Source organism: Calidris pugnax, unplaced genomic scaffold, assembly GCF_001431845.1.
Source record: "Calidris pugnax isolate Ruff unplaced genomic scaffold, ASM143184v1 scaffold42, whole genome shotgun sequence".
Taxonomy (NCBI): domain Eukaryota; kingdom Metazoa; phylum Chordata; class Aves; order Charadriiformes; family Scolopacidae; genus Calidris; species Calidris pugnax.
The window spans coordinates 6,105,374-6,119,101 of NW_015090920.1; the positions used below are offsets into that span (position 1 = coordinate 6,105,374).

General features: G+C 36.6%; 1 protein-coding gene across 4 annotated transcripts in view; it reads left to right on the forward strand.

Annotated features, from left to right (window-relative positions):
- INPP4B (inositol polyphosphate-4-phosphatase type II B) overlaps window positions 1-13,728 on the forward strand; it is a 217,665-nt gene that overhangs the window by 106,580 nt on the left and 97,357 nt on the right. For all 4 annotated transcript variants that reach the window (XM_014950034.1, XM_014950032.1, XM_014950030.1 and 1 more), the window contains 2 exons: window positions 52-199; window positions 9,174-9,304. In XM_014950034.1, coding sequence (XP_014805520.1) covers window positions 52-199; window positions 9,174-9,304 — 279 coding nt within the window. The remainder of the gene's footprint in view (window positions 1-51; window positions 200-9,173; window positions 9,305-13,728) is intronic.

Here is a 13,728-nt window from a genome sequence, read left to right on the forward strand (position 1 = left end):
CAGAGTCATACAACCATAGTAAAGCAACGCTATAATTTTTCCTCTCTGCAGTGTTAAAAAACCCAATCTGTAAGTTATATAGATTCCCTACTTCTGACAACAAGTGGATGCGGATTCGGGAGCAGATGGCTGAGACCACCCTCTCTTTCCATGTTCCTAAAGAACTGATCAGTCTGCATATAAAGGAGGATATGAGAAGGTAAGGAAGAAGAATTAGTAAATACTAAATTTTATTGTTCTGAGTTGGAATAATCTAAGTGATGAGGTAAAAATGTTGATTTGTAGTATGAAATAGGCAAAAAACAGAGATCTTTTGGGCTGCTAAGAATTTACATTTGTAACTGAATGACAGAATTGATTGCTAAGAATTTTTAGGACTCCAGTGACTTTATAATTCTGAGCAATGAACTGTGCTAGAGTGTGATCATGACTTCAAATGTGTAAGCATCAACATATAAATATTCTGAAAAGTTAACATTTTATAAAGAAACAACACATGTCAAGGGTGTTAAGGAGTGTGTTTGGCTTTGTGTCTGGGTATTGCTAATGTCACAGAGAAACCTTATGCAAGCAATGACATGCTTGTAGTTAATAAAGGAGCAATGAGAATATAAATCACATTCCTGTGACTGTTTCTCCTAAGAAAAGGATACCAAATTAATGTCAGTTTGAAATCTTTGTTCATGTTTGGCCTTGTAACCAGGAGGGACATCTGAGGATCATTACAGTATGTGTTGCTTGGGAAAAAAGAGGGTAAGGGAGCACAAGTGTCCCAAAATCCTTTGTGTGTCCAAATTCCCACTGCAGTGACTAAAATGGAAGCCTGTCCTTGAATACTTGTGAGCTGTGCTGATACAATTGCAGAAAAAGCTTTATTTTAAGCAGTCCAGGACTTCCCTGAAACCATACCTTCTTTGTCCAATGATAATGGATGGTGTAGAAGAACTTTCCTCATGAAATTTGCCTCACACATAGATGGGCATCTGGTCTCATGTAGAAGAGTAAGACTGGGAGCTAGTGGTGCATCCCAAAGCCATCCTGTGCACTCTCAGGCAACAATCTCCCATCAGAGGGAGTTGCCTGTGGTTGTTTACAGTGGTTGGTTGTCCTGCAGCAGGAGCCTATTTTCTTTTTTATTCACCCCATCCACTGCTTCTGTATGATCTTTTTATGACAACAGAACAGCGTGTGGGAGACCAGAATCTTGCTTTTAATAAAATCAATGGACTGATACCTACTTATGCATGGTGATGATGGGTTATAAAAATCATATGAATTGTTATAATACTTTAGTCATTTAATACAGTGTTTAGGCATTTATGGCTTGATCTTGTTTGAGAATACTAATGTGTAAGTTTTTTTAGTAAGCAATAAAACTAGATTATGATGACTTGCAGAGTTGATCCGCTTCCCAGATTTTCATTTGCCCCATGGGTAAATGCCTTTTAAATGTTAGGGGATTATTTTAACCACTTTTACTACTACTGTGTTATTCTCTCCGAAGGTGTAATGCAAGAAATAGCACTTGCTGTTATTTCATATTATAGTATTCACCTCCTTGGATAAAGTCATAGTAAGAATCACCGTGGTTTGTTTTTTTAATGGTTATTCAACACTCACCAAAACAAAGAAAAGCTTTTCAGAAGAAACCAGTAAACATTGCTCAGAGATTGATATAAGTGGTTCTGATTTTCCTGACTGCCAACGTGTTTAGCTGTTCAAGCCTGCTAGAAAGTGTGGGTGTGAGAGAAAAAGAGCCAAAGTGATTGTATCAGTCTGAGGAAAGAGGTAAGACCAACCAAGAGGAGCAATTGCTTGTGGTAGAATACTAGCAGATAGTGGGAACAGGGACATCTGTGTCACCTATCATGGTATAAGTATGTAGGTTGGAGCTTCAGCTTTGTATGGACTTTGCTTTTTGAAATAATTGCAGTACTTACTCCATTGTGCAACGTAAAGGATGCAAAACCTTTCTCTTATTCTCCATCAGTTACTGCATAGAGGAACACAAGCATGTGAACCTAAGTGTAACTTGAATTTTTTGTGAGCAGTATTGAGACTATTGCCCTCTTCAATCATGACCAGTTTGAAAACCATAAATTTATAAACTAAAGGATGAAATATATTGTCATGTATGAACACTGTGCAATTCTCTGTCCTCTTGATTTTGCTGTCAGTAACTAATTTTGGAAAAGATGGCCTCTGTGAAAGTCTAAGAGGAGTTTTCATATCGGACTCAAGGAAGTAAAATTTGTTGGGCTTTACTTAATTATTGGGTGTTTAAAGCTGTAGTGCATTGGAATGGAGTAATGCTACCTGATTTGTTTTGTGATAGTTACCTCTACATAACACTACTTATTATTCAGCAGTGCTGAAAGCTATAAAATGTTAACTTATGTACCGACTGTCCTGTCAGAGAGGGTTTTTTGTTGTTTTCTGCAAAATCTACCCAGGTTTTAAGACTCCAGAAAATCATTCCATACCAGTCAGCACTGCTTCTCAGGGACTGGCTGATAAAATTTCCAGATGTTGTATTTGTGGATAGCATGCCCCTTTCTTAAAGAAGTCCACATCAAGCAAATGATATAACTTGTAGTTGGACTTAGAGCCTCCCACGTTATAGTGAAGGACAATACCAAACCAAAGCAAAAAATAATTTTTTTCTCAAGATTATAATTATTTTAACATGCTCAAATTCTGTCAACACAAAAAGCATTTGAATTTTTACGTTGTTAACCTAGAGATTTTTCCCTTAGCGGTGTTTATCCATGGGTCTAATAGCACTAAGTTGAGTGTAGTTTTGTCAGTTGATGTCAGTGAGGGTGCAGAGAATATAAATTAGAGGTATTAAGGCATTAAGGTGATTAGAAAAGCTTAGTACAGTTTTATTATATTGCTAGTGTCATAAAGATCCTCACTGTCATAAAGATCCTCACTGTTTATTTTCAATGAGACACTCTGTTTAATAAATTGGGGAAAAAAGAAAATAGAAACCCGCAAAACTCTTTAAATGCTTGAGTAATCATGCAATTAATAATGTGATTTATCTTGCCACATATATGATTCCAAGCTGAGATAAAGAAATGAAGTTATGAACTGTGAGAGTAAAATGGTTTTGCTTATGTCATAGAGCTGAAACAACATTATCTTAAGTTGATTCCAGTGTTTCCTGATGAAACAGTAAAATTTAAAAAACATCCAGCCAAAAGAAAACCAAAACCACCTAAACCAATTGTATATGCCACTGCTAATTGCTAAAATACAATTTAGGATTAAAGTGTAAATTCCACAGATGCCATTCTGAATATTATTGAATTTGATACTCTGTGCAGTCATGTGGTGCAGGAGAATTGTGCTCTGCTCTTAAACGTGAATCGCAGAACTAACCTCTGATGATCATGCTGTTTGAAGATCTTGTGTCTTTCAAATATAAACCCAAGTAATAAAATATCCAAGGAAGGGAAAGAGTTTTAAGGCAAGAAGGAAGAAATGGGTTTAAATTTGCTTATATATTGTCTACACTTTTGGATACTAAAAAGGGGATGGTGGTAGATAGAACTGTAAAAGGAACTTAAAAGCTGTCAGGAACAGTATAAAATATTCTCAAATCCCAGTCTATTCTCCACATATACACTGAAGAAACAGGTTTTAAAGTATTTTTAGTATGTTGGTGGCTTGGTTTTTTTGGGGGGTGGTTATGTGTTTGGTTTTGTTTGCTTAATTTTTGGATTTTTTCTAAAGAAATGTTTAAGGTGTGCAGAAGGTAGGCAAAACCTACATTTTAATTTTTAATTACCTGTCAGGCCAGGCTTACCAGAACCTGAAATAGTTTTGGGAAATTCTATAAGGAGATTAAAACAGCAACTGTTTTGAAGAGGTTCTAAATGAAAACTATTAGAAAAGAAAGAAAAATAGCCTTTTATTCATTTTTTGTGATAGCTTCCCCAGAAGGGATTAAATCCTCCTTAGTAATTGTCTGTTTTAGGAACAAAATAGTAAAAAGGCTACGATTCTTTTACTTCTGGAGAGAATGTTATATTGTTTTGATGGGTTATTGCCTGTATATCACAGGACCGTAACTTGTGGTAAAGAAAAATGAGAGTAATTTTGTCTGCTTCTAGTCTACAAAAAAACCCAAAGATGAAATGGTTATCCATAAACATGTACACTTTACAGAAAAATTTGTTAGAAAAATAATTCTTGTGCTCCTTTCCTTAGAAGGAAGCTTCTAAGCTTTCTTTACTTATGAGTGATTAAGTCATGCCCCATGTGTATTTACTCCAAAGCTCCTGTTTGATGAATATTCAGAACTTTTTCACCTTTATAATATTATAACACTTTTGCAAATATAATCTGCAGAAATGTCTGATCTTGTTTTGAATCCTGCTAAGCACTTTGCTTCTGATGTTTTGTGAAAGTGAATTTCAGAAGCTAACTGCTTAGTGGAGGCAAAAATCACTTCCTTTTTTTGGTTTTGAATTTGTCTTTTTTTTTTTTTTCCACTGAGAATTGCATCACTGGATTTTTTGAAGTTGAATGAATCAAAAATTACTACTTTGTCTTATTACAGCATTTGTGGTTTATGTGCTTTCATCATATGTCTGCTTAATTATCTCTTCTTCATATAATTACACTGATCTTTTCAACTTCATCTTTCAGTTTGTGAAGATTTCTGCTGTGTTCTTAATGATACAAATGGCTATTCCTGCTGTTCCCTTTTCTGAGACAGAATAATCAGATCCAAAAAAGTTCTTTGAGGGAATGTACCTTTCTGACTCATTTTATTCCTCTTAATATCTTGCTGGTGTTTGTTGCTTTATTTGGTTTTTATTGTGACTGACCACAGGTTCTTACTGTACTTTTCACAATGACATCTGGACTGTTGAGGCTAGTGGTAGTTTTGCAAAAACAGGTTAATTGGGAACATGATTACAGCATTAGGACTTTCTTCAAATAATTTCTGAACATGGAGCTTACCACTTGTTCAAAGTACTCCTTACAGAATTCAGTATTTTGCATTTTCAACATTGAATGTGTTTCCTGTAGACTTCTAAGCTGTTCCTATATCCTCATATCCAAAGTGATGAGGAAGAGACTATTTCTGTTACTGTGGTCATCAGTGTGTGGGGCACAAAGCAGAGACTGTTTCAGTAGAAATTATCAACATGAATAAGGCAGGAAGTTCTTTGTGCCTCTTCCAGGTGCTTTTAGTAGTTTACTGTGATCATGCACCCAAGGTGTTCTTAAAAATAAAATCTTAAAAAACCACAAGCAAAACCCAAATAAAACATGAGTTGATAAATCAAAAGGCAGCATATTATTCTGAGCCTTGGGTGCTCAACCATCATTTGGTAACGGGTTTCACTGAACATTTCTTGGAACAAAAAAAAAAATGCATGTAATTTTACTTTGAGTCTAATGGCAAGAGTATTTAATTGCTAGCAATCTCTGAAATGTATCTAGTCACGTAGTGTTTACGGATCACTGATTGCCCTGAAGTAGTTGTTCACAAAGAAAAGCACAGATGCTTCAGCCCAGGCACAGATCCTCCCAGAGCATCCTGCACATCAGTGTAACAGCTTGCACGGCGACTCTCCTCTCCATTAGCTGGGGAAGGCTGGGTAAAGCTCAAGTCCCCTGAAGGGCAAAGTGCCCATGAATTGTAGCTATGTAAATCAGTAAGTCATTCCCAATAAAGAAGTTGTTGGTTTTCAAATAGGAGCCTGAAATGAAGGTTTATGACATTTCTAATAGTGCTGTGGGATCCTAAGGAGTCTCGTATCTTGTTATTAGACTTTTTTGTCTCTTTAAAATTGTGTTGTGATGGCACCAATGATCATTAATCTTGGCACTAATGATCAGTGTGGTATATAGTGCTTGCAGCAGATCAGGATCCAATATGAATTTTTCTGCCATAATGGCAGGAAAGAGTTTTGAAGAAAGGGTAAGTAGATTTTAATTTTTTCAATAGGGAACTACTTCCAATCATAATAGGAAGTGCTCAGTGAAAGCTGGCATAATTAGTCTACTAAAGGAAAGGATGGATGTGAAAAACAACGTACCTGAGAAAGGCTTAAAAATGAGCTAATTAGCTAATGTTTGAAGTGGAGGAGGAGGAATGAGACTGATGGTTTACATCCGCATTCTGGTTAGATACAAATGGGGCAAAATTATGTCAGGGCCACCAAGGAAGATACTGAAATAATCAGGGCTGGAGACAATGAAAGTTGAGACGTGCTCCTGGGTGGGAGTTTCTGTCATGCATTGACAGAAAAGGCTATCCAAGAGACAGTCTGAGGAGCTGAACAGCAAGACATAGACAAAGTCTGGATTTGATTCTGTAAGAAGGGTTGAAGTTGATGCTGAGCACAGGATCTGTCATTGTGATGAGTGTAATTACCTGGAAAACTTTGAGAGGGGGTTTGGAGTTGGGGAAGAAGATGATAAATAGCTCTATTTTAACAATATTGAGTTTGCTCTGAGCTTACTGCTCTGTTGACAAGCTATTCAAAATTCCATGCCTGCACTGAAACTGAATCATTAACTGATTAGCCCTCGGTAGAACCAGTAAGTATTATAAATAATAATTTTCTTTTACACCACAATTGTTATTTGACGCAATTACTGGTTATGTGTGTTTTTTAAAGTTATTCAATGAAATAAGTTCTGATACAAGTATTATAGTATTATTAAAAGAAATGAAAGATATTTTTAGATTGTTGTGGGCATTAGTATGAACTATGAACTTCAAAATGTGAAAAATACTGTTATTTCAATCTGTTTACTTTTGAGAGGGGCGTTTCACAATAATGTTAGGTAAAGCTTGGTACTATGGAATATTGTTGATGAAGCTTAGGTACAGGAAAGATAATTCTTTTTTCAGTCATAAGTCAGAGTTTTACTGAGTCAACAACAGCAGTGACAAATCACAAGACACAGTATCTAAATCCTATGTCTTATATCTTTGCATTTGAAAAGGGTATAAGATGTGCAACAAGGTTATTTTTGGAGGAATAGTGTCTGTGGCTATAATCCTGTTACCTCATGGTTTTGATTTTACTGAATTCTTAATTGAAAACAAATTTTTAAAAGGTAGTATTTAAAGTTTCCATGCTATTTATGCTCTAGATTACTGTAAAACTGCAGACTTACTTTATTAAAGCGTTGCAGGTAAGATGTGTCTTTTCATGACATACTAGTGGCTGCATTTTGACTTCAACGATGCGTGTATGTTTCTGAGATGAACCAAATACAAGCCTTGTCTGCAGAATACTATATTCCTGTATAGGATAAGCAGTACAGTTTTGGAGCTCAGCCAGGTCCAAGCACTGTTCCTAAAACTATTAAATAAGACAACATAAATATTGAGGGCCGAAATATCTTCACTGCCAAATCTTATGAGCTTTTCTTAGGAGGAAGCCCCGAGATTGTCATTTAATGGGATGTCTCGTTTTAAACTGCTGGAAAACTACAAGTAAATAAAATGGGATACCCTGGCAAATCTCATGAGCTTTTTTTAGGAGGAAGCCCTGAGATTGTCATTTAATGGGATGTCTCGTTTTAAACTGCTGGAAAACTACAAGGAAGGTGGTGATTTAAGATGGTGGGTTTGTCCTCTTCCTGTTGATGATTCTTATGCTACAGCATTGGCAGTTTCTATCAGTGGAGGAAAGTTGAACTGTTTCATCTAATTCAGTTCTTCAGGTTGAATGAAATGGGAAAAAGTAATCATATGTCATTAGTAAGCACCCAATGAGTTGAAATGGAAAAGAGTAATCATATGTAAGCACCCAATGAGTTCATGTAATGTAATCTTTGTTTCCATTTTGATGCTTTCAAAGATGCATATAAACAAAATGCCTGAATTCTGCTTCCAGTGTAATCTGCTTGATTTTGGTTGTCATATTAACCAGGAGTAGAATTATGCATATAGGGCTTATTTAATACTGTTCACTCTAATGCAAAGATAATAATGATGGGGAAAATATCAGTGGATCAGCGTGAGGCTTTTCTGTGTAAGAAATAATTTTAAGACTTTTTTTGCTAGTGGTCAGAACTGTTGCGGTAAGTGTAGCTCTATGTTCCTGTGCTGCAGTCTCTTTGGTCTTTTTCTCCCCCTTTCTGCCCCCTCTCCTTCTGGTTTTTTCCTTTTTCTCCAGTAATTTTCCTATATGCAAGAGCTGTCCTTTTAGAAGTCTTTTTTTCAAGACTTCCAAGAGTTGCAGTGAAACGGACTACTTGATACTTAGAGGAAAATGAGGAAAACTAGTTGGTCATGTTGCACAGGTTTTCTCCTGAACAATTCCAAGTGTTTGAAGACTCAAGATCTTCCCTTTTAAATTTAGAATCAGGTCCCAGAGTGGCTCTGGGGATAGATGTAGGATGAACTTATTTTGCAAGCAGGGAAAACAAACAGAAAGCCCAGTGTACTGTAACTGTGCTTGTTTGTGTAGGAAATTGAAGTGATCTCTATTTCACTCGGGTCAGCTCTCGAGAGCGTACAGGAAAACTGATAATTTGCTAAAGGATTTCCTTTTGGATTTTCAGTGACTTGTTTGGTTACCATAACACTGCTGTTTTGGCCTGATGAACACAACTGTAAGGCTGAAGAGTAAGTTTTAGGGGACTTGTGTGGTTTTTTTTCATTTGTGTGTTTTGTTTTGATTTTAACACTAAAGAAAGGTGGTGACCGGTGTGTTGGTTAAACTGACATTTGTAGAAACACTGCTAGAACTGCATTTATGATGTCTATAAAAGTATCCAAGAGCAGAGTGTAATGCCAGCATTGTAAGAGAGACAAACGTTGTATTCTCTACAATAATTTTTATTACTTCTTCAGTAAAAGTTACTTGCTGTGAGCACAGATCTCTGGAGCCTGGAAGCCTTCTTACCTCCAAGAAAGAAATAATATTCCAGTTTGCAGGCCATTGCATTTGTAACAAATGAATTTTCAACACAAATTACTGTAATAATCACTGATTTGACATTCTTTATTGTCTGGCTGAATAGCAGAGCTGAAACCAGTGGATTTTACACGCATCATGAAAACAGATTTTATTTCAATTAAGAAGTGTTTGTGATGTTTGTTAACAAACTGGTTATGGATTAATTTGGATGAATGTTAATGGATGAATGAGTGAGTTAGTGCTTTCTCTTTTTGCTTTTTAATACAGGAATCAGGAACTTAAAGACTTGGGAGAACTTGCTCCTCACTGGGACAATATGCGCAAAAGTGTTATTGCCCACTGTGATCAGATGTTGAGCATGTACCAGGATACTCTTGCAGAGCTTGGGAAGCATACAGGTATGAATCAATGGTTCTGTGGAAGTAACCTCTCCTCTCCTGGAGCAGTTAAGAATTAACTAGATTGATAGTTTGTAAATAGTGGGGTATTCAGCAGAAATAAAACACAGAAAAATGAGATGTTTCTGAAATACTTGCATTTCCTCTTCTAAATTTGTTACATTAAAGAGACTAGTGGATAACAGTAACATCTAGCTATGTTTCACATAGCCTCAGCATAGTAGTCGTCATTGCCCACATTGTTCCAGAAAAGCACAGAATTAATATGGGATGAGCAGTCTGTCCTCTCTCCAAAAACAGCAGTATGTGCTGCCATGCTTTTTTCCATCCAGACACGGTGGTCTTATATTCTGATGTGTGCTGCCTTTTCCAGTTAATACCTGCCAGAGTCCTGTGGTCAGAGACTATAATGTATTGTAGTGTCTGCGTGCCGGTGGGATGAGGCAGCATCAGTGACAAACAGGCAGAAAAGGCAGCTGGGTTTTTCCTCCTGTAGTAATTCTTACTCATAAAAAGAAGAAAAGACTGCAGAACGTATTATTTCTTCTTTTGAATTTCTTGTCTTTTGATTGTTCACAAATCATTCAAAGAACTTATGATAATTCTTTTCTGGTTTGTGAGACTGCTGGAATTATTTCCTGAGTAACACTGTACTGTGAGCAGACAAGGATTTCTGTCTGTTTATAGCATGCTTTTCTGCCTCTTCCTGCTGGTGCACGCTCCCCTCCCTCCCCGCCGCCCAGTTTTTGACATGTCCTGGAAGGAAATGGGCGCATTTGTTCTGAATTACTACAAAGGCCTTGGTTTTGTTGCTGCTTTCTTGCTGTGGTATCATATTAGTGACTGTGAGGACTGGCATTACAATCTCAAATTCATGTTTTGGATGACCATGCTGCCATTATTGCTTGGGTATGCTGATTTGCTTGATATTCTGGCTGTTAGGTGTCCCCACTGGGGCTGCACTCCCACAATTATGTGTGTGTGTGTGCATGTCTGAGCTAAACACTGTGCACTGTGTTACATGTACCTAAGTTAGCAACCTAGAATATTTCTGAAAAAGGGATACATTATGGTAATGAATATTTGTAAAAATAGAGGTATAAATGATGATAACTTTTGAAATATCTGGTTTGTATCTATGGAGAATTTTGCAGTATTTACTTCATTATTTCTGGCTCTCTACATAGTCCAAACAAAACTTTTTTTATGTGTACTAAGAAATGGAGCAATCAGGTTTGAGTTCAATATACAACTAAAATGCATAGCAGAATACTGTCTTATAGAGAATTGGGCACATTTATTATAATGAATCTGCTGGGTTTAGCAGGTGAGACACAAATCTTTCCAAAATAGGCATTAAAACTATACTTTTATCATGTATCCATCGTCTTATAATACAGGACTGAGCATGATATTTCTGGTTCCAGATTGCCCTACAATAGCTTTCTTGGTCACAGGAAAAGAGAAATCCTGTTTTAGTGTATGAGCAAAACCAGTCACTAACTGAAACTAAGCATTTTGGGAGCTGTTGATCATCTGCTTAAATCGGCAGGGGCTGGGGTGGGGGGAAAAGGGGGAAAGCTCATCTGTTACACTACATGTATAAAAAACAAATTGCATTTTGGTTGCAAAAGTGTAATTTCTTGTATTTATGATTGTTTACTATCATCAGAATATTCCAGTTCTGATTTTGGCAGACTATTGTCTGATCCACTATGACATTTTCTATGTTTCTGTGCTTTAACATATATATGTGGGGGGTTTTTTGATGCTTTGCTAATTACATTTTGAAAGCACTCCATAAAGTATCATATGCAAGGCATATTGTGAAGATTGTGAAGGAATCAATGCGATAATTATTACTTATAGGAAAATATTGAAATGCTGTTTTGAGATCTAATAAATACAGATTGTGAAGGAATCAATGCGATAATTATTACTTATAGGAAAATATTGAAATGCTGTTTTGAGATCTAAAAAAAAAGACAACGTAATGTATTAAGTGTGAATCCTGCAAGACCAGTATTGTGCCAAGTGAATTTGCAAAGGGTTGGTGATGTTAAATGACCTGTCTTAACGGTGATTTGAGAGAACTGCAGCAGACCAGGGAGCCTGAGATTATTGAGGAGGATGGAAGCAGCACATATGAAAAAAGAGTAGGAACATTTCTCCAAAAACAGAGCAAAGCAGAAATCAAAGCAACCTAATAATTGTAGTGAAGATGAGAAATAATGAGGAGGTGTTAATTTGGAGGCCAACACTGAGATACATACCTAAATCTCATTTCTTCAACAACCCTTTTTTCTCCCCTTACTAATATGGTACCAGTCAGATCCTTGTTTATGCTTGGAAAAACCCTGATTTTACATTTTGTGTGAAAAGTTACTTCAACATTCAAAAACTTATTTTATGGTCATCAGTGGGATATGTGCACCTTTTAAAGCCAAATAATAGCATATACCTTCTAATGAAGACTCTTAACCCTGCGCCATAGTATTTTTATTCTTGTTAAATCACAAAGTACATTATATAATAAATTCTCTGAGTAGTTACTGTGCATTCTAAGTTGTTCCTTAGTGATCTAACGTTTTTAAATTAAATTTGTTGTTATAGGTATGTAGAGCTAGGATAAAACCTCAAATCTGCATTTTGATCCTGTAAACAATGTAGGGTTTGGCTGCCCAAAAGTAAAACAAAATCTAGAACAGATTCTTTATGTTTCTGCTGTCCATTACTTACCTTTAACCGGCTTATTTTTCTTCCTAGATAATTTGCAACAAGTAATTGCAATCTCTGTGAAAGAGAGATTAGTCTCCCTTGCTACAGTTTTCAGAAGTTTTTCCTGCTGCCTTTTTTTTTTCAGGAGGAATAGGATGGATGTGGGTAAAATTCATTGCATGTTTAAAGGTGTCCCGGTTCTTCTTCCATTCCCATTTGAGATGATTCTTCTCTATAAATACCACATATTATAACCTTAAAAAACATGATTATAGTGTTTGATAACACTAAAAAGCAAGGCAGACATAGGTTTGACTTCATGCTATAGTTGCACAAAAAGTAACGTTGAGAGAATGTTGTATAGACTGGAAATGTAAGTACTCACACGGTAGAAAATGCTAAGATTAGAGATAGGAGTACAACTTTAATTCAGACTTTTCAGATCAGCATATTTCAACACAGTCTTTACTTTCCCATTGTCATAGATGCATGCCAAAAAGATTTTGCTTTATAGTTTGGCCTGTGTAGGCTTATTACTTTATCTTAGTTTGCACATGGCCCGAGTTTGGGTTGAGGCAGTTCTCTCCATTCTGAAAGAGCTTGAAAATTGCAGTGCTCTGGAGTAGGTGTGCATCTGTGCTGGAGATCCAGGTCTGCTTGGAAACAGGCACCCATCCTAATAGCGGTAGTTTGCGATCAGCGGTATTTCTACTTAAGAACACGACAAGGCTGATTTTTCTTAACTAGACCTGGCCTCAGATGCAGAACTCCTGAATTGGGTTGCTATTTTGGGAAGCCTTACTTTAAGATAAGGCCAACTGGCCATATTCATCTCAGCAAGTCATGGAGTGCTTTTGCCTCTGCCTTTGCGTCACTACCACGTGAGTAGCCAGAGAGATGTGGAAGCACCAACTCGTTGACCCTCTTCTCCCTCCTTGGTACATCAAAAACAGGGTTAATGTTAACATGCTTTGCATTTTTGCTTTGCTACTTGCTGAATCATTGCTTTCCTTTAACAAGGGGCTTTTTAAGTGTTTATTGTCACAAACAGTTCTGAAGGACCTAGATGTAAGTCATCTAGGTGTAAGTATCTCCCATCTCCTTTTGTATCAGCACTAGGAAAGACTCATAAGCAGCGTACGGAAGGGGAGATAGCAGCTATAAATACATTTTTTTCCAAAATATTTCCACATTCCTCTTATACAATGTCGTGTTGAGTTTTCTGAGAGATACTTACTTCACACTCAGCTGAGCTATTTGTGGAATTTAATGGAGAAAAATGTTAGTAGACCACTTAATTTGTTTTCAAAAATTGACAGATTGAAGTGGAAGTACCAGGAGACTGCATTAGTGTTAGACAGCAATTTTGGTTTAGCAGCATATTTACTGAAAATGGAGATTTAAGGAAGTTAAAACTATGTCAAATTTGAGTTGTTTTGGCAAACGGTTTTATCCTCAAAATGGGGGAGAATTTCAGAGAATGCCAAGGATTTTTCTTTCAAGGAAACATAATAACAAGAATCTTAAAAGGGTTAGGTAATATCAAAACAGATCATTTCAGGTTAATCCAAAACACAAATTTGGTGATTTGGGGAGGGAGTAGAACTTTGAAACTTTCTTTGTTTGCTTTAGTTTGACCTGAAATGACTTATTCTCTCCCCTTCCCCCATATATATACTTTCCTCCCCCCCCCCCCATTTCAGTCA